The 21,134-nt window shown below is 37.9% G+C and overlaps 1 protein-coding gene and 1 pseudogene across 1 annotated transcript in view; one reads left to right on the top strand and one right to left on the bottom strand.

Moving 5' to 3' along the window:
* Nucleotides 1-21,134, bottom strand: part of DIAPH2 (diaphanous-related formin 2) — a 1,391,152-nt gene that overhangs the window by 1,292,381 nt on the left and 77,637 nt on the right. Inside the window, exons 2-3 of the mRNA XM_006872015.1 lie at nt 19,909-19,941; nt 15,650-15,826 (exon numbers count right to left, since the gene is read on the bottom strand). Coding sequence (XP_006872077.1) covers nt 15,650-15,826; nt 19,909-19,941 — 210 coding nt within the window. The remainder of the gene's footprint in view (nt 1-15,649; nt 15,827-19,908; nt 19,942-21,134) is intronic.
* LOC102837272 lies at nt 11,829-13,716 on the top strand (annotated as a pseudogene).

Here is a 21,134-nt window from a genome sequence, read left to right as displayed (position 1 = left end):
CCAGAGGTTCAAGCTGGATTCAGAAGAGGACATGGAACGAGAGATATCATTGCTGATGTCCGATGGATCTTGGCTGAAAACAGAGAATACCAGAAGGATGTTTACCTATGCTTTATTGACTACGCGAAGGCTTTCGATTGTGTGGATCATGACAAACTATGGACAACATTGAGAAGTATGAGTATTCCAGAACAGTTAATTGTACTTCTGAGGGATCTGTACCTGGACCAAGAAGCAGTTGTTCAAACAGAGCATGGGAACACTGAATATTTTAAAATTGGGAAAGGTGTGCGACACGGTTGTGTTCTTTCACCATTCAGATCATAGAGCTATAAAGTTTTAAGTCAATAATAGGAAGATCAAGGGGAGAAAAATCAAATAAATGGAAATTGAATAACACCCTGTTTACAAACTATAGGGTAACAGACCAAACAAAAAATGAAATTTGAAAATTCCTTGAATCAAAAGAGAATGAAAGCACAACATACCAAAATCTTTTAGACACAGGAAAAATAGCAATTAGAGGGTAACTTATAGCAATAAACACACATATCCAAAACAATAACCAAAATCAATGCGTTAACACAACATATCCAACAATTAGAAAAAGAACAGCAAAGTTAGCCTAAAGCCTCCACAAGAAAAAAAATAATAAAGATTTAATCAGAAGTAAATGGATTACAAAATAGAAAAACAATAAACAGAATCAATGAGACAAGAAGTTGGTTCTTTAAAGGATTAGTAAAATTGACAAACCATTGGCAAACATAGCAAAAGAAGAGAGGGAGAACCTGCAAACAAAATTCATAAGAAATGATACAGGTGATTTCACAAGAGAGTCAACAGGAATAAAAACTTAGAATACTATCAAGAATTGTATCCCAACAAATTTTAAAATCTAGAAGAAATGGATAAATCTTAGAAATACACACAACCTGCCTATATTAACACAGAACGAAACATGAACAGACCTATAACAAAAAGAATAAAGTAATCAGGTCTTTAAATTACTCCCAACAAGAAAATGGCCAGGTCCAGATGTCTTTACTGGTGAATTCCATCAAACATTCAATAAACATGCCAGCAATTCTACTCAAACTATTCTAGAACATACAAAAGCATGAAAAACACCTGAATATATTTTATGAAGTAAGCATAGTCCTCATGCCAAAACCAGGCAAAGACATCACTAAAAAGAAAATTATAAACCGATCCTGGTATGGCACTGTAGGCTAATGCTGGAATACAAAGTCAGTTTGAACTTCAAGGTAGGAGGCTCAAGCTCACTAGCGGCTCCTCGGAAACCCTATACAGGGTTGCTATGGATCGGAACCCACTCAACATCATTTAACAACAACAACAATTCCTTATGAACACAGATATAAAAATTCTAAATAAAATCCTGGTGGTGGTGGTTATGTGCTGTGGAGTCAGTTCTAACTCTTAGTGACCCTGTATATGATTTCCAAGACTGTAAATCTTTATAGGAGCAGAAAACTTCATCTTTCTCCTGCAGAACCACTGGTAGTTTCAAACTGCTGATCTTGAGGTTACCAGTCTGACTCGTAACCACTACACTACCAGAGAGCTCCTTAATAGAATCCTAGTCAATAGAATTCAACAACATATCATGACCAAGTGGAATTCATACCAGGCATGCAAGAAAAGGTTATAAAAACAATCTATATAATCTACCACATAAACAAACAAAGGAAAGGAATCACATGATCATATCAATTGATGCAGAAAGAAGCATTTCACAAAATCCAACATCCAACATCTGTTCCTAACTTAACACTGAACAAAATAGGAATAGTTGGGAAATCACTCAACAAAATTAAGGGCATGTATACAAATCCAACAGCTAATATTACTCCCAATGCAAACAAAATTAAAGCATTCCCTTTGCAAATAGAAACCAGACAAGGATGCCCTTTATCACCCACTCCTACGTAATATTGTGTTGGCAGTCTTAGCCAGAGCTATAAGGCAAAAAAAGGAGAATTAAAGGCATCCAAATTGGCAAAGATGTAAAACTCCATCAATTTGCAGATATTATGCTCCTATACATAGAAAATTCCAAAGACTCAGCAAGAAAATTATTGCAACTCATTGAAAGTACTCAGCAAAGCGGGACAGTATGAGATCAATATTCAAAAATCAGTTGGATTCTTCTATACTAAAAACAACAACTCTGAAAAGAAAATCAGGGAAACAACACCATTTACAACAGTCACCCAAAAGAAAAAGTACTTAGGAATAAATCTAACCAGAGAAACAAAAGATGTACAGAAAGAAGACTATAACACAATATAAGAAACTATAAAAGTCTTACAAAAATATACCATGCTCATAAATAGAAAGGCTTAACATTGTGAAAATGTCAACACTACCCAAATCAATCTATGTTGTTGTTGCTAAGTGCCCTTGAGTCTGTTCCGACTCATAGCGACCCTTCATAGGGCTTCCGAAGAGCAGCTGGTGAGCTTGAATCGCCAACTTTGCGGTCCAAACTGACTTTGCAGTCCAGCACATTCCACAGTGCCACGCCAGAACTCTACAAATAATACAATTCCAATTCATATTCCAACATCATTCTTGAAAGAGATGGAAAAACTGATTAGCAACGTTAAATGGAAAGGAAAGAGACCTCAGAATAGCTAATTATTACTTAAGAAGGAGAAAGTTGGAGGCCTCTCCCTTCCCAATTTCAAAATATATTATGTAGCCACAATGGGCAAAAGAACCTGTCAGTGTTACAACAAGACATACACAGATTAATGGAACAGAATCGATACCCCAGAAGCAAATTCATCCACATGCAGTCAGATAATATTTGACAAATGACCAAAACATATTAAAAATGGTGAATACATAGTCTCTTCAGCAACTTGTTGTTGTTCTTAGGTGCCATCAAATCGGTATCAACTCATAGCAACCCTATGTACAACAGAATGAAACACTGCCCGATCCTGGGCCAACCTCACAATTGTTGCCACGCTTAAGAACACTGATGCTGCCACTTTGCCAATCCATCTCGCTGGGGGTCTTCCTCTTTTTCGCTGACCCACCACCTTAACAAATATGATGTCCTTCTCCAGCAACTGGTCCCAACTCACAATATGTCTGAAGTATGAGAGAAGAAGTTTGGCCATCTTAGACTCCAAAGAGCACTCTGGCTGCATTTCTTCCAACACAGATCTGTTTATTCTTTTGGCAGCCGATGGCACTTTCAATATTCTCCTGCAACACCATAATATAAATGCATCAATTCTTCCTTGGGATTCTTTATTAACTGCTCAGCTTTCAAACGCATATGAGGTTATTGATAACATCATGGCTTGGGTCGGTGCACCTTAGGCTTCAAACTGATGTCTTTGCTCTTCAACACGTTAAAAAGGTCTTGTGCAGCAGATTTGTCTAATGCAATACGTTGTTTGATTTCTTGACTGCTGCTTCCATGAGTGTTGATAGTTGATCCAAGAAAAATGAAGTCCTTGACAACTTCAATCTTTTCTCCGTTGATAAGAATGTTGTTTACTGGTCCAGTGGTGAGGATTTTTTTTTTCTATACATTGAGATGCAATCCATACTGAAGACTCTGATCTTTGATCTTCATCAGTACATATTTAAGTCCTCTTCACTTTCAGCAAGCAAGGTTGTATCATCTGCATATCGCACGTTGTTAATGAGTCTTCTTCCAATCCTAATGCCACATTTTTCTTCATATAAACCGTCTTCTCAGATTATTTGCTCAGGATACAGTTTGAATAAGTATAGTGAAAGCATACAACCTTGTCGCACACCTTTCTTAATTTTAAACCATTCAATGTTCCCATGTTGTGTTCGAACATCTGCCTCTTGGTCCATGTACAGATTTCTCATAAGCACAATTAAGTGTTCCGAAATACCCATACTTCACAATGTTGTTCATAGCTTGTCATAATCCACACAATCGATAGCCTTTGCATAGTCAACAAAGCACAGGTAAACCTCTTTCTGGTAATCTCTGCTTTCAGCCAAGATCTATCGAACATCAGCAATTGTATCCCTCGTTCCATGTCCTCTTCTGAATCTGGCTTGAAGTTCTCTGTCAATGTATGCTTGCAGCAGTTTCTGTATTATCCTTCAGTAAAACATTACTCGCACGACATATCAAAGAGATTGTCCGATGATTTCCACATTCTGTTGGCTCACCTCTCTTTGGAATGGGCACAAATACGGATCTCTTCAAATCAGTCAGCCAGATAGTTGTCTTCCAAATTTCTTGGCATAGATGAATGAATGCCTCCAGTGCCACCTCACTTTCTTGAAAGATTTCATTTTTTATTCCATCAATTCCTGAAGCCTTCGTCTTTGCCAATTCCTTAAATGCACCTTGGACTTCTTCCGTCAATATCATTGGCTCTTGATCATATGTTACCTCTTGAAATGGTTGAACATCAACCATTTTCTTTTGGTACAGTGTCTCTGTGTATTCCTTCCATCTCTGTTTGATGTTTTCTACACCATTCAATAATTTACCCAGAGAATCCGTCAATAATGAAAGCCAAGGCTTGAATATTTTCTTCAGTTCCCCCAGCTTGAGAAATGTTGAGCGTGTTCTTCCTATTTGGTTTTCTGATTCCAGATCTTTGCACATTTTTTTGTAATATTTGGCTTTATCTTTTCGAGCTGATCTTTGAAGTTTTCTGTTCAGCTCTTGTACCTCCTCATTTCTTCCATTTGCTTTAGCATCTCTACGCTGGAGAACAAGTTTCAGTGTCTCTTCTGACATCCATTTTGACCTCTTCCTTCTTTCTTGTCTTCTCAATGAGTTTTTGCTTTCTTCATGTATGTTCTTGATGTCATCTCACAACTCTTCTGTTCTTCAGATGACCTGTAACTTCAAGTGGAATATATTCAAGGCCATATTTTGGTTCTTGTGGACTTGTGTTCATTTTCTTCAGCTTCAGTTTGAATTTTCATATGAGCAATTGATGGTCTGTTCCACAATCTGCCCCTGGCCTTGTTTTGACTGATGATATAGAGCTTTTCCATTGTCTCTTTCCACAGATGTAGTCAATTTGATTTCTGTGTATTCCATCTGGTGAGGTCCATGTGTATAATTGTCTCTTATGCTGTCTAAAGAAGGTATTTGAAATAAACAAATTATTCGTTTTGCAGAATTCTATCATGCGATGTCCAGCATCACTTCTATCACACCAAGACCATATTTTCCAACTATTGATCTTTGCTCCCAACCGTTGCATTTCCAAACAACAGTAATGATCAATACATCTTGATTGCATGTATGAATAATTCATATTGAAGAAGTTGGGGTAGAATTCTTCTGTTTTTCATCCTCACTGGCTTTAGTGGTTGGTGCGTAAATTTGAATAATAGTGGTATTAACTGGTCTTCCCTGTAGGCGCATGTATGTCCTATCACAGACATCATAACTGATTTGGATATGTTCTTTTTGACAATGAATGCAACACCATTCCTCTTTAATTTGTAATTCCTGGCATAGTAAACCATGTGGGTTTCAGCTTCAAAATGGCCAATAACAACCCATTCCAGCTCACTAATGCCTAAGATATCAATACTTATGTGTTCCATTTAATTTTTGACAATTTTCAACTTTCCTAGATTCACACTTTGTACATTCCATGTCCCGATTATTAATGGATGTTTACAGCTGTTTCTCTTCATTTTGAGTTGTGCCCCATTAGCAAATGAAGGTCCCGCGGGTTTTTCTCCCACGGGCTTTACTCCTTTACTCCATTTGCGTCATCATGGTCAACTCTACTATGAAGAGGCAGCTCTTCCCCAATCACATTTTGAGTGCCTTCCAACCTGAGGGGCTCATTTTCCACCACTATATCTGACAGTGTTTCTCTGCTATTCATCAGGTTTTCAGCGACTAAATATTCGGAAGTAGTTCATCACTCCTTCTTCCTAGTCTGTCTTCATCTGGAAGTTCACCTGAAACCTTCCACCATGGGTGACCCTGCTGGTATTTAAAATACCAGTGGCATAGCCCTCAGAATCACAGCAACTCACAAGCCACCACAGTACGACACACTGTCAACAACTTGTGCTGGCAAAATTAGAAATCCATTGGCATACATATGAAATAAGACTCATATCATACAACATATACACAAACAAACTCAACATGGACTTAAGACTTAAATGCAAAACCTATAACTATAAAGATCATCAATAAAACACTAGTGACAAAGTTAGGGGCTCTAATACAATGGTATAAATGTACTGTAAAACATGACTAAGAACATACAAACAATATAAGACAAGAGAAATGACTGGGTCCTCCTAAAAATTAGACATTTGTGTGCATCAAAATATTTCACCAAAAGAGTAAAATGGGAGCCCACAGACTTATATATATATTTAGCAATAACATTATTAGACAGGGGACTAATCTCTAAAATTTATAGAAAACTACACCAGTATTAAAATAAAATAAAAAAAAAGGATAACCCAATTCAGCAAGGAAGACACTTAGGCAGGCAACAAACATAAGAAGAAATGCTCATTATCCTTAGTCATTGCTGTTGTTGTGTGCCGTGGAGTCGGTTCTCACACACAGTGACACTGTTTAGGGTTTCCAAGGAGCAGCTAATAGATTTAAGCCACCAACCTTGTAGTTAGCAGTCTGATGCTAATCCTACAGCGCACACCAGGACTCCATCAGTCATTGGTTGGTGGTGGATATGTGCCGTGTGGTTAGTTCCAACTCATAGCAACTTGTATAGGGTTTCTAAGGCTGCAAATCTTTATAGGAGCAGAAAGCCTCATTTTTTTTTTTTTCCTGCAGAACAGCTGGTAGTTTCAAACTGCTGACTTTGAGATTAGCAGCCCAACTCATAACCACTATACTACCAGAGGTTCATTAGCCATTGGTGTTGGTAACGGTGGTTATGTGCCATGGAGTCAGTTCCGACTCATAGCGACCCTGTATAGGATTTCTGAGGCTGTAAATCTTTATGGGAGCAGAAAGTCTCATCTTTTTCCTGCAGAACATCTGGTAATTTCAAACTGCTAACATTGAGGTTAGCAGCCTGACACACAAGCTCTACTCTACCAGAGTGCCTTAGAGAGACGCAAATCAAAACAACAATGAAGAGAACAAACAAGATGGCAGATCAGATGGAAATGCAGTAAAGAGCTCTACCAGCAACAACACACAATACCCGACCAAGCAGGCTCAGGGGATGGTCCCAGAACCCTAAACCACATGTAAAGGAATATTTAGAAGGTTGGAAGGCTTACAGCTAGGGGAATTTGTTGCAGAAGTAAGAAATCCATTGCTTTCTAGTTTGGGATGCTCAGCTGCTCCAGGAGCTGCCATCTTGGGTAAGACCAAGAGGGGGAACGATCGAAGCAGCCACAGATGCCTGGCAGAACTGCAGAGATACAGGTGTGGACATTCTTTTCTTTCGGTAGCTGTTCATTGGTCCCTTGCTGTCTGTGCACCTCCATTTTGTTGACTATAGGGGTGCTTGAGCTAGTGGGCACCCCAGCCTTACCCTCGAAGGGTTCTACTACGCAAACACACAGATCTCCTTGAAACGTAAAGAAACAGTTTCCAATTAAAACCAAACGGCCACAGCCGGCCCTGAACTGTTTCCAACTAGAAAAAAGTCCTAACCGGGGATAGTGGAGCAGGACAAGCAGACAAAAAAGGAAATAAGCCGAAAATTAAATCCTAAGTTAGGTCAAAACTACCAACAATGGCATCTTGAAGAGTGAAAAGGGAAGCCCATTTCCTGATCACATCTACCTGGAGGCAATCAGAAAGCACAAAAAATACCAAAATACATACGCATCTAAGTTTTAAGGCCACAGATAACCCCTGAATTTGCACAAAAAACAGAAGCAGATGACCATATCTGCACATGTCCAGAAACGAGATAAAGTGACTGAGGCAAATGAGCTGGAAGGAGACCTACACTCCATACTGGAAGATGGGCAGGCTTTGGAAATGCCTGAGAAGGAATTCCTAAAAATGATTATAAAAGGTATCAAAACACTATACAATGCAGTTGAGAAAAATAAGGAAGAAGTCAGGAAAGCGCTACAGAAGCAATCAAATAAGATAGATAGAGCATTGGAAACAATTCAAAACCTACAGAAAGAGGTCCAAATGATTAATAATAGAATATCAGAAAAGGACAATACATTGAAAGGGCAAAGGAATAGAATTGAAGAGATAGAAGCCAGAACTAGTGAGCTACAAGATAAATCTCTCAACACTACTAAGATAGAAGAACAAACACAACAAAGGATAAAAAAAAATCTGAAGACAGCCTAAGATTCATGTTGGATAACATGAAGAGGAATAACATAAGAATTATTGGCATTCCAGAACACAATCAATCACACAAGCCCACAGAGGAGATAGTTGAAGAGGTTCTGGAAGAAAATTTTCCTAACATCATGAAAAGTGAAAAGATAAGCATTTAAGAAGCTCAACGAACCCTAGGATGGATAGACCCTAAAAGACAATCACCAAGACATATAATAATCAAGCTCTCCAAAATCAAAGATAAAGACAGCATCTTGAAAGCAGCTAGGGAAAAGAAAAATATAACATACAAAGGCAAGCAAATCAGATTAAGCTCAGCTTTCTCAACAGAAACCATGCAGGCAAGAAGGCAATGGGGAGATATATATAAAACCCTGAAAGAAAAAAACTTCCACCCAAGAATCCTATACCCAGCAAATCTGTCAAATACGATGATGTAATCAAAACATTCCAGGATAAACAGAAGCTAAGGGATTTTGCCAAAGCCAACCGTGCTATGAAAAACATCCTAAAGGAAGTTCTGTGGACTGAGAACCAACAAGAACCCAAAACTACAAAATGACATACATGGCAGCATCAACCTGAACTCAGTTGACAAATGGAAGAGTCAAGAACATTATAAAATTATAAGAACAGAGGATCTGGGAGGTCAGTCTGTGATCAAAACAATTACAATGTGAAAAGAGGTAAACACAGAGGAACAGAGACCCAGGTGGTAGGAAGGTCAGGTAGACTACTGGATAAAATAGACTGTCTTAAATGGACGGAAGAACTGATAGAATATAAGGTAACCACAATGGGGCTGGAGTAGGGGGTTTACTTTGGGTGTTGGGGAGGGCAATATAAGAAGCGGGGAGGAGGCAGAAGAACAAGACAGATAGGGGAACACTGAGACAGGTTTGCATGGCCTAATGGGGCAGAGGTAAATAGTGATAAATACTCAACCTTGGAACAACAGGGCTCTGGGATACAGGGATCTAGGTATAGCTTGAAGAGGGTAAATGATACTAAAATCCTTGACTGCCTTATGAACATTAGTTTCCCTTGCCTACTATTATAAAATAGACACTTGAGTGGGATAGAAAGGGATGCTGGGAAACATGATTAGAGAAAACTTGTAAGCCCATTTCAGCCTATAACTGATTGGAATACCTAAAAGGGGTTCTACAACTTGCCCAGTGAAATAGGCCTCATACAAAGCCTTTACAGAGTATATGACCTTAGGTGGAATCCTGAGTCCCATCCACAACCTTATGAGGTGAGACATTCCCACTAGAAAGGACAAACAGACTGAAATAGCTACAGTGTCAGAAGATACATCTTCATGATGAACCTGACCTATACTCAGAGCGGTAGTTACTCTAAATACCAACAGAGATAGAAAGAGTCTTCAAATCAAGTATCAATGCTATGTGTACACAGGGTATATAGGGACAGACAACTTAGACACTGGCTACCTAAAATGAGGGGGCAATAAAGGCACAAAGTGACTGGCTTACAAGGTTTCAAGATGGAGTTTAGTTTACGAGTATGGGGGAAAAGAAAGAGTCCCCCCATTGAATAGCAGTCATCTTGTCTAAATGGGTCTGGTGAAAAGAGATGGGGATAAGATTCACAAGATTCAATAGTGAATAACTGTTATCATGACTAATCGTGACTGTCACATTGTAAAGGTGGAAGTTTTGTTAAAAAGGGGGAGTAGTTAATCTTACAGTGCAGAAACAGAGGACCCTAGGACCATCAAGAGACGAATGCTCAAGCAGAATGAGGGACCTTATCCAGAGAAGCAGCAGTGCCAGAGATGGGGGCGTGGAGAAGGGGAGAGGTTGAGGACTCTAGATTCATGGACTAAGAAGAGAAAGACTAAGAGCTGGTGGCCCGGAGCAGATTTGCAGAATGTACCCTTTGGAGATGTAAATTATTATATATGTCTGAGTTGTTTTTTTTTGTTTGTGTGTTTTTAAAAAAGCTAAAGTAGATAGGGAGAAATACTGTTAACTGATGGTACATGGAAGGGATTGTAATCAATGTAATGAAACAAAGTATATGATTTGTTGAATGTAAAATTGATGATATGCTCTGTAAACTTTCACTCAATCCACAATAAAAACCTTAAATTAAAAAAAAAGAGAGAAAAAAAACAATAATGAGATGTCATCTCACACCAGCATTAATATCAGTTAAAAAAAAATAGAAAATACCAAATGGTAGAGAAACTGAGACCCTCCTACATTGCTGGTGGGACTGTAAAATGGTTCAACCACTTTGCAAAATGGTATGTCACTTCCACAGAAACTTGGAAAGAGAATTATCATATGACCCAGAATCTCCCTACTTGTTATATATGCATATACAAGAAATAAAGAGTCAGGACATGAGTAGATATATACATAACAATGTTCAATGTAACACCATTCATAATAGCAAAAAGATCAAGACAGCCTAAGCGCACATCAATGGAAGAATACACAAACTTTGGTACATACACACAACATTGAAGAATAAGGACGAATCTGCAAAACCCCTCATAACATGGATGAACCTGTAGAACATGATACTGAGTGAAATTAGTCAATCCACAAGAGGACTATTATTGTATGAAGACCATTATTATAAACGCTTAAGAAAAGTTTTCCATACTAAAAGAAACATTCTTTGATGATAAACAGGGATGGGAGGGAGGGGAGAATAATTCACTGGCTAGAGCGCAGATACATGTTAGCCCAGGTGACAGGGAGGACAATGTATAAGAAGGGGAAGGGCAATATATAAGGGGGGTGTGGCAGAAAAATACTGAAGATAGGTGAAGAAACAGGGAGGTACTCATAGGCTAAAGGGGATAGATGTAACTAGTGATATATGCACAACCTTGGAACAACAGTGTTCAAACAGATACATGCACTAAGACCTTGAATGTGTAAGGGAGGAAGAGTGCGATATATACATTTATTTATAATTTACAATTACAGGATAATTGTACATGAGCATTTACCTTTTATGTAAACACAACTATGAATGCATTGGAACATCAGCAAGCAAAACGATGAAAACTTCCTAGATATTATCAAGCATCTTAAGACACAGAATTGATGGTCCTGGGGCTCATGGTCTCAGGGGACACCATGGTCAATTGACAAAACATAGTGCACAAAGACAATTTTCTACATTCTACTTGGGTGAGAAGCATCTGGGATCTTGAAAGCTCATGAGCGACTGTCTAAGGTGCAGCTATTGGTCTCTCAACGTACAAAAGAAAAAACAAAGATGAGTTGAAGAGACTTAGAATCAATCAGTCTAATGGACTAACAGAACATGTCAACATCAGTCTCCACAACTCTGAGACCAGAAGAATTAGTTGGTGCCAGACTACCATTACCAACTGCCCTGAAATGGTTCACTTTAGAGGATAATAGAGGAGAAAATGTGGGACAAAGCTCAAAATTATTAAAAATTAAAATAATAAATAAAAGGAGCGGGATTACCAGTCAGAAAGATACTGCAGGAACTTGAGACTATGGTCCTTCACTACCCTTCTAGTCTAGCAAGGAACTCACCCTCAGTCAAGCAGAAAGATAGGTTTATTGGGTGCGGGGGCAACAACCCTAGCAAGGTATCATATGCCTAAGAGCAAAGTTGAGAAGGGATGGGAAAGTGGATGGAATGCAAATAGGAACCACAGGGAGGAAAGCAGGATAACTTTTGTTGCAGGGAAGGGATTGTAATCATTGAGGGGAAATACAATGAATGATTTATTGAATATAAATCTGATAATCTTGTCTATACCCCTTCACTCAATTCACAACAAAAAGATCAAAAATAAACAAAGGGACTTCTTTCTTGCATCCACCGAGGACATGGAGGCCGCTCCTTTGCCGGTGGTGGAGAGGAGGTGGAGGAGAGGCTGGGGCTGCAGGGAGAGCTGACTGAGTTCCCATAGAGTTGCTACAGGACTCTGGAAGAGGTGACAGCGTCTCTGGGCTGGAGCCTCCAACAGCTGGACGCCAGGGCAGAGGAGGCAGGGGAGGATAAAGTTGTGGTTTGTCCTTATAATTCCAATCATCATATGCCAAAATCATCTTTAGCAAAGCACACTGAATCATGTAGATTGAGAAAACTAGACTATACTAAAGAAGATGAGGATGAAATGTACAGTCCTGACTTCTTCTATAAGAATATGAATATACCTTCAATTACTTTGAATAAAAACTCACAATTACACATAATTGAACACGCTGTACTACATATGGAAAAGATAGTGACTATTCTCATCAAATAATTGGGGGATTTATTCTTCGATGCCTTCTGATGTTCCTCTGAATCACAAACGGTTTGTTTGAGCTCTAACCTAAGCTGACTGTCTTGCCATCTATGATTTTGTAGTTGAGGAAACAAAGAAAAAACGCTCCAGTTCTCAAATCACTGAAAATGACCGTGATCTTTTTGTAGACTTGGCCGCTAAAGTCAATCAAGATAATAGTCAAAAATGTCCAAAATCTTACCTTGAAATCCTGGCAGAAGTGAGAGATTATAGAAGATGACTTCAATCCTACAGAGCTAAGAATAAGTATGTTCACATAACCAAAAAATCATACACTGAGGTGATTTGGGATGTGATAAAATGTACACATGGAAGAACTCAGTGATCAGTGGCAAGAGCAAGAAAAAGCAGAGGAAGGTGCTATAAAGAAGGAAGAAAGGCAATCCACTTCAACAGATTCGTGGCAGTCTGGTGGAAGCAATTTGGATGCTGAATGTTCACAACATAGAAGGAATCAGAGTAGGAGTCCACATAAACGAAGGTAAAGTAAAGATAAACATAGAAACTTGGACTCAAGAAGAAGGAAAGAGATAAAGGTACGGCATCCTTGGAACACCAGCCTGGAATCTACATGCCCACTCTGATGACTACTGTCATTTATGACTACATTGGTGAACTGTGGGGGAAACAACCGAAATAGCTACCAGAAGAGGAATGATCTGGCTAGGTAAAATTAAAATCATAGGTTAGACCATAACATCGGAATTAAAAGAAATGTTAGGTTTATATTAATATGAAAGAGCCTTTGTATGCAACTGATGATTGCTTGACTTCACGGAAGTCTGCTGTCATTGGAAACTGTTGTTTGGGTCGCTGTAAACTGGATTTACAGTTTTTGGATTTACAGTAACATGGATCGTTCAAACAAAATGAAATTATCAAGTTACAGAGAGATATATATTATTTGTATCTGTTGGAATATGAGATACATTTTTTTGTGATTATAAATGTACGTAAATGTACTTTAAAGGTCCTGAAGAATTCACATAACAGTCATAACAGAGGTTATTTGGTGGATGGAATTTATGTAGGAAAGATTAAGGGTAGAGAACAGGATTGGGATGGTAGTCAAAGAGAACTTTAGTCTTATCCATAAGTACGTTAATTTTTTAAAAAAATAAGGTGTCATTTGTTAACAGAAAATTAAAGTGTAATTTAAAAAAATAAAATAAATAAGGGTACTGAATTTTATTTAATGCCTTTTCTACATGAATTGATATTATGATTCTTTTCCTTTGTTTTAGGTATATGGTGAATCACAATGATTGATTTTCTATTGTTGAACCAACCTTTTAAATCTGGTATGAATTCCACTTGATCATGGTGTATGTATGCATTTTTGGTATGTTGCTTAAGGCTGTTGGTTAGAATTTTGTCAAAAATGTTTGCTTCTATGTTCATAAAGGATATTGGTCTGTACTTTGTTTTCTTGTCATGTCTTTCCTTAGTTTAGGTATCAGGGTTACTCTGGATTCATAGAAAGAGTTTGGTAGTGTTTCTTCCTCTTATGTTTTTGAAGAGATTGATTAGGATTAGTATCAACTCTTCTCTGTTGTTAAGTGCCATAGAGTCGGTTCCAACTCATAGTGACCCTGCATAGGGTTTCTGAGACTGTAAATCTTTATGGGAGCAGAAAGCCTCATCTTTCTCTCACAGAACAGCTAGATTTCAGTAAGTGCTAACCTTTCAGTTTGGTATGGGTGATGGGATCATTATAGCTCCTGTGGACTTTGACTCCAAATAAATTGAGACGTTGCTATTGTTAAATGTCATCAAGTCGTTTCCAACTCATAGCTACCCTGGACAGGGTTTCCAAAGTTAGCAGTCCAGTGCTTATCCTACCGCACCACACCAGGACACCAAATAGTGATAAATACCAATAGAAATTTTTGCAATGATTAAGTGGGATAGAATTTTAAATAAATGAACCAGGTTCTCCAGTTCTCTGGTCAAACATGTCAATGTAATATGGCTCAATGCTCTCATGTCAATCCTCTCCTAACACAAACTGCAGAACAATCAAAATATTTTATTAATTATCTAATCTAACAAATAAGCCAGATCATAAGCTATGAAAATAGGAAACATGTTAGAAAATGTAAGCTGTATGACTGTTGTCAATAGGACAAACGTTATTAAATTCGTCTATCTACCCCTTCTGGGGAGCACGGTGGCTCCAAATGATAAGCGCTGGACTGAGAACTACAAGGTCTGTGGTTTGAGCCTGGTAGCTGCTCCACAAGAGAAAGATGAGACTTACAGCTCCCACAAAGAATGAAAGCATGGGAATGCTTAGGGAGTTCTGGTGTGGCACTGTAGGATAACCACTGAACTGCAATGTGGTGGTAATTAAGTGCCGTGGAGTCAGTTCCGACTCAGAGCGACCCTGCACAGGGTTTCTAAGGCCGTAAATCTTTACGGGCTTCCGAGGCTATAAATCTCTATGGGAGCAGAAAGCCTCATCTTTCTCCTGCAAACTACAAGGTAGGCGAATTAAACTCACCAGCCATTCCTCAGAAACTCTATACAGGTTTGCTATGAATCAGAACCGACTCACCAACATTTTAACAGCAACGAAGCGTCAGAACTGACTGGAACGCACTTAACAACAGCACAACTCTATTTCACATACCTAACAGAACACTTTGCATTGTTTGCAGCGAAGTATATTTAGGTCTGTTGTGCTATATAGAAACAGACACACAAATTAATTATTTGAAAAATTCATTTAATGTGCCAGAGACTGAAATTTGTCAGTGAACAAAGATAGCTCCTGTCTCCTGGAGTACACGGTAGAAGGAAAAGGCGGTAAGAATGCCTTATCTCTAAAAACAGAGACTTTTGAAAACAATTCTGTTGTATCAAGTATATCATCTATTCTTTAACTGGTGTAACCACAATCCATAAAAAAATCCATCATGTGATCCATACAAAAAAAAAACACATCTACTTCAAACTTAAAGCTATTCATGGTGCACACATTTTTAAATCACAACAAAATTAGGGGTCTAACTTACCATCATTTTTTCAAAGAGATCCAGTACTTCCTTTTCTGACAAATTCAAAGATCGTTCATCATATAATGGCTGAGCTGCTGGAAACTCACTCATCACAACTGGAGAATCAATAGGATGCTGAATGAGAGGTTTTTCTTTCTTGACAGTAGATTTTCTAAAACTTGTAATTCGGTCACGCTACAAACAGGGGAAAAATAAAAAGCTCTAAGAAAGAGATCAAGAACCATGAACATGAAGGATTGAAACATCAAAATGACACTTAGCATAATATATATCATTATTGTCTTTTCACAAAATGTTATTTTAAGCAGCAAGCTCCAGATGTGAGATTGTACTATTTTGAAACCTTGAAGTAGTTCTTCAGTCTCAGAAGTCAAGGTACGGAAAAAGTATTCCTCAAAAGTAAAATGGAGAGTCCCATCTTTCTTACTTTGCACAATTTTGTTGTTGTTGTTGTTGTTAAGTGCCGTCGAGTCGATTCCGACTCATAGCAACCTTGTATAGGGTTTCCAAGGAGCAGCTGGTGAGTTTGAACCGCCAACCTTGCAGTTCAAACGACTTGCAGTATGATGCATTTAGCCCACAGCGCCCCACCAGGACTTTGCACAGTAAGTAGGTTTTAAAAGAAAAAAATCTTGAATAATCAAAGGTCTATGATTGTTTAACGAAGATTGTGTCGTTGGTAGCAACGATGAAACTATGATAGAGTTCCTGCTACCCAATTCTAAGGGGAAATTATGGTAATGTTTTTCTTCTTCAAAGTGGCAAAAATTTGTGAAAAATGTCTAGGCAAAATTTCTCAGTGCAGCAAAGCACAGTGGTGAAGAACATGGACTCTGAGGCCAGACTACCTGGATTTGAATCTAGACTTTGCCACTTACAACGGTCCCTAGTGGTACAGTGGTTAAGCATTTGGCTGCTAACTGTAAGGTTGGCAGTTTGAGCCCATCAACTACTCCACAGAAGACACAGACATTGCAGTCTGCTACAGTAAAGATTACAGCCTTAGAAACTCCATGGAGCAATTCTACCCTATCCTGTTGAGTTGGCCTCCACAGCAACTTTTGTTGTTTGCTTGCTTTTTGCCATTTACTAACAGAGTTACCCTCTTCAAGAGTAACCCTCTGCAAGTTTCTTAGCCTCTCTATACCAGTACCCTAATCTTTAAAACAGAGATAACAGTATTACCTAAACCACAGTCTTAGTGTGAGATTATTTTAAGTTAATATGTTTATATAAGGGTGTGAAAAAGGATATTTGTACATGGGTTTTGCCTTTGTTGCAAACACACCTAATAATGTGATAATAATTAGATATTAACAAACACGTTAAGGCAATGAGTTGCTGGGCCTGGGTGCTCAGGACTACAGTCTCAGCAACAACATGGTCAACTGGCATAACACAGTCCATAGAAACAATGTTCTCCACTCCTATGTTGGTGAATAGTGACTAGGACCTCAAAAGCTCAGGAGCAGCCAACTTAAGGTGCCAACTACAGGTCTCTGGGATAAAGCACTGGACTGCAAGGTCAGTTTGAACTGACCTTGGTGGTTCAAACTCACAAGCCACTCCTTGGAAACCCTATACAGGGTCACTATAAGTAAGAACAAACTCTAAGACACTTAACAGCAACAATGTGTGGAAGAAAGAAGAATGATGGAAATTGAAGATATCTGGTATCAAAAGTACAGTGGATCAATGGAGCAACTGAACACCAGTCCCCATGATTCTGAGACCAAAACTAGTTGGTGCCTAGCTACCACTAACTACTGCTCTGAAGGAGATCTAGAACTACCTGGAAAGAGTGGGAGAAAATGTAGAACAAAACTAAAAATTATCTTAAAAAAAAAAAGACCAGTCTTACTGGACAACAAGAGACTAGAAGAACCCAAGACTATGGCCCTCAACAACCCTTCAGGTCTGGAATGGAACTCTCTTGGCCCAATTTTCGGCCAAGCAGTAGACAGGTACATATGGGGGAGAAAACAATACTAGTGAGGTATGCACATCATGGAATGCTCAAATATTCAAGATCAAAGGGCAACATTTTCCTATGGGCAAAGTTGAGAAGGGATAGGAAGGAGGATGGAAGGAAATGGAAATCACAGGGAGGAATTGGGATAACTGTCACTGCATGGAAGGGATTGTAATCCCTGAGGTGAAACAAAGCGCATGATTTATTGAATATAAAATGGATGATCTTCTCTGTAAACCTATTTACTCAATCCACAATAAAAAGTTGAAAAAAATTAATGTTTAGTGTGCTTAGTTGCTACTTATTGTTACTATAGCTACTACTACGACTACTACTACAACTAGACTAATACTATTATTTTTGCTTTACTCCAAGTTTTTCTCCCCTAAAAAGAGAGTTCAACGGAGATTAACAAGAAAATAATAAATAAAAAGTTAAACTTTTCCATTAACGGGAAATGAACTGTTGTTGTTGTTAAGTGCCATTGAGTCAGTTCCGACCTATAGCGACCCTGTACAGGGTTTCCGAGCGGCTAGTGAGCTTGAACTGCCGACCTTGCAGTTCAAATGGATTTGCAGTCTGGCTTACTAACCCACAGCACCACACCAGGACTCCTGAAATGTAAACAGAAATATCATATTCCTATAGATTACTATTATGAAGAATTTGCTAGTTTATGAATATTGACTTGGAGCCATTGATTCCATGTACAATCTCCAATGATTAGCATGCTATTTCACATACAGGTAAGGACTTCATTTACATGTAAACAACGCATCCCAATTTAAACCACACCACAGTAAACATAAAATTAATAATGTACATAAAACTGAATGCAACTCAGTTTTATTCTGGTTTCTGTTATGAAGCACATGCATACCTTTAGCTCATGTTAAACAAGCAAGCATGTTAGATATGAGGATAGCAGTGTACCTTCACTGTCATGATTCCAGAAATCTCATAAATTACTTCAGTATTGGGGGAAAAAAATTACATAAATTATCATAGTTTATGTCAAACTATATTGACCCTCATTAAAAGAATACACTTTGAACTTTAGTGATTCAAAGAATACCTTTCTTTCTTTTTTTATTTTTAAATTAAAAGGTATACTTGGAAAGAATTCTGAGCAGTTTTAAGCAGCTTATTTAGGATTACAAAATTTTGAATACATGCTTGCTTACAAAGAGACCACATAAACCATTAACATTTTAAACTTGGGTTGAAACTTGAGAAATCAAGACCAATTCTCTGAATTAAATAAAAAAGTGACCCCTAAAATCACAAGCCAGTTTCAACTTAAAGATTCAATACTTTAAGTCACTGTGGACTCTGATTTTCAAATGTTCTTTTAACTTTTTGAGGAAAATTAAGGTGATTTCGATATGCAGCATGTCTTCACACAACTCAAGGGGGAAAAAAATTAAGTAATCCCAAATAAGCTGAGCACGTAAGCAACAGTCAAATTTCACTGAAAGATATGGTGGACATAAAAGCATTTAAATATGCAAGAGACCATAAAATCAACATATCTCTTTTCCTTTCCCTCCATATCATTTTAATGTTTACTTTCTTAGTCCTAGTCATTTTACTGAGTCAGATTATTTACATATATATTTTATCTTTCACTTCGCCCTTCAATTCTATCTGGAAAAATTGGTTTTGGCCTTCAGCTATATCATGATAAGAAAATGACACTAAGCCACAGACTTTTACCTCCTTAAAGCATTAACGGTATTTTACAGTCTTTGTGGACATGTAACTTTACAAAGGAAAACACTGACGCTGTTTAAATTACCATTTGATTTTTTCTAGCAATAAAATGGTACATTTAAATTTTGAACCTGTAACTTTTAGTAAGTTTTACTACAATAGACTCAGCTTGAAAATACATGATAGCACACATCTGCTCAGAATAGAACTCAATTCCCTTGTTATCGGCAAATGATTTTCTCCAATATTATATCTAACATATTTACTATATTTGACTATCATTAAAGGACATGTCTGTGTCTTCCAGTTGGAATAGAATTTTTTTTCATCACTTATATCAGGATTATTATATATCAGGATTAATATCAAAATTGTTGGGATCTCATATAATTGTTTATATTAATATTCAAAAACAGAATCCTTCCTAAAGACAATTCTTCCACTTTACTATACTTTGCAAATACTCCAAAATCTTGTATCTCACATATATTAATGCTTTAATGTCCACTTAATTTAATAAAACGTCAACATGCACAGGTAATATAACAACATGCTGCTAAGACCACCTTACCACATCATCTGCCAAAGTTTTTATTTGAATGTTCTATTAAAACCAAAAGGAAACAAAAAAAGAAACACCTGTCAGACAAGAAAAATTATTCATAGTTGAAACAAGAAATAATGAATGATTCTCATTTTTTAAATTTTATCAACTATAAATAGGAAAATTAGCAAGTTTGAAAATACAAACATTTACATTCTTTACAAAAGAATAAAAACCCTTAAAAGATCAAAAAGTGAAAAAAAGATATAGCAAAGTCACAAACCTTTTAAGCTATTTTCAAAGTTTTGGAATAAATAATTATGCTTTTAAGACACTTAAATAATAATAGTAATAAAGATAATACAATAAGAAAATTCACAGTTAACAGTAGTGAGATGTAACAGAATAGCTAGGTCATTGTTAAAACTAATGGATATGACACCTTTTTTTAGTATTCTAAATAAAACAAGCTTACTGATTTTGAAATTATATGACCATTTCTCAAAAACACCAAGATGTTTTTGATGTATGGTTTTCTACTTCTAATATCCCAACTCACTGGAAATGACGTATTCTACTTAACATATTATACCCACTGCCACCAAGTCTATTCTGACTCATAGCAACCCAATATACGGTTCATAACAGCAAATCTTTATAGGAGCAGACAACGTCATCTTTCTCCCATGGAGCAGCTGGTGGGTTTGAACCATCAACTTTACAACTAGCAGCGCAATGCATAAACCACAGTGCCATCAAGGCACTTTTTAAAAACATGCTGCTTTAGTGTGAGGAGACCTGAGGACTCCTGGGCCCAGAGTCAGTGGCGTGGCCACAGAGGACTCAAGTGGAGAATGGAGCTGCCGGCTGATGGGAAGAGAGGGCATGTGCACAAGAGCACCCACACTTGCAGATGGTACCCACGTGACCGGGACCGGATAACTGGATGAACAAAGCTCAACCAGGAGAAGACAGAAAAGGGGGGAAAAAAAAAAAGATTGAGCTGAGTCAATCTGATGAACTTGACCTATACCTTTGAATGCAGTGACTCAAAAGAGGCAACAAAATCCTTACAGCAAGAAACACTCCCACCCCTCCACACACAGACAGAGATGGGCAACTTGGAACTTGGATACCCAAATGGGGAGGGAAGGACTACAAAGGCAAGAAGTGACTGGCTTACAAGCTTTCAAGAGGGAACCTAGAGCTAGGGGGCATGGAGGAAGGCAGAATCTCCAGTGAGTACTATCCAA

This window comes from Chrysochloris asiatica, unplaced genomic scaffold (genome assembly GCF_000296735.1).
Source record: "Chrysochloris asiatica unplaced genomic scaffold, ChrAsi1.0 scaffold00180, whole genome shotgun sequence".
In the NCBI taxonomy this organism is placed as follows: domain Eukaryota; kingdom Metazoa; phylum Chordata; class Mammalia; order Afrosoricida; family Chrysochloridae; genus Chrysochloris; species Chrysochloris asiatica.
Note: the sequence above shows the minus strand (reverse complement) of the source record. Positions and strands in the feature narration are given on the sequence as shown.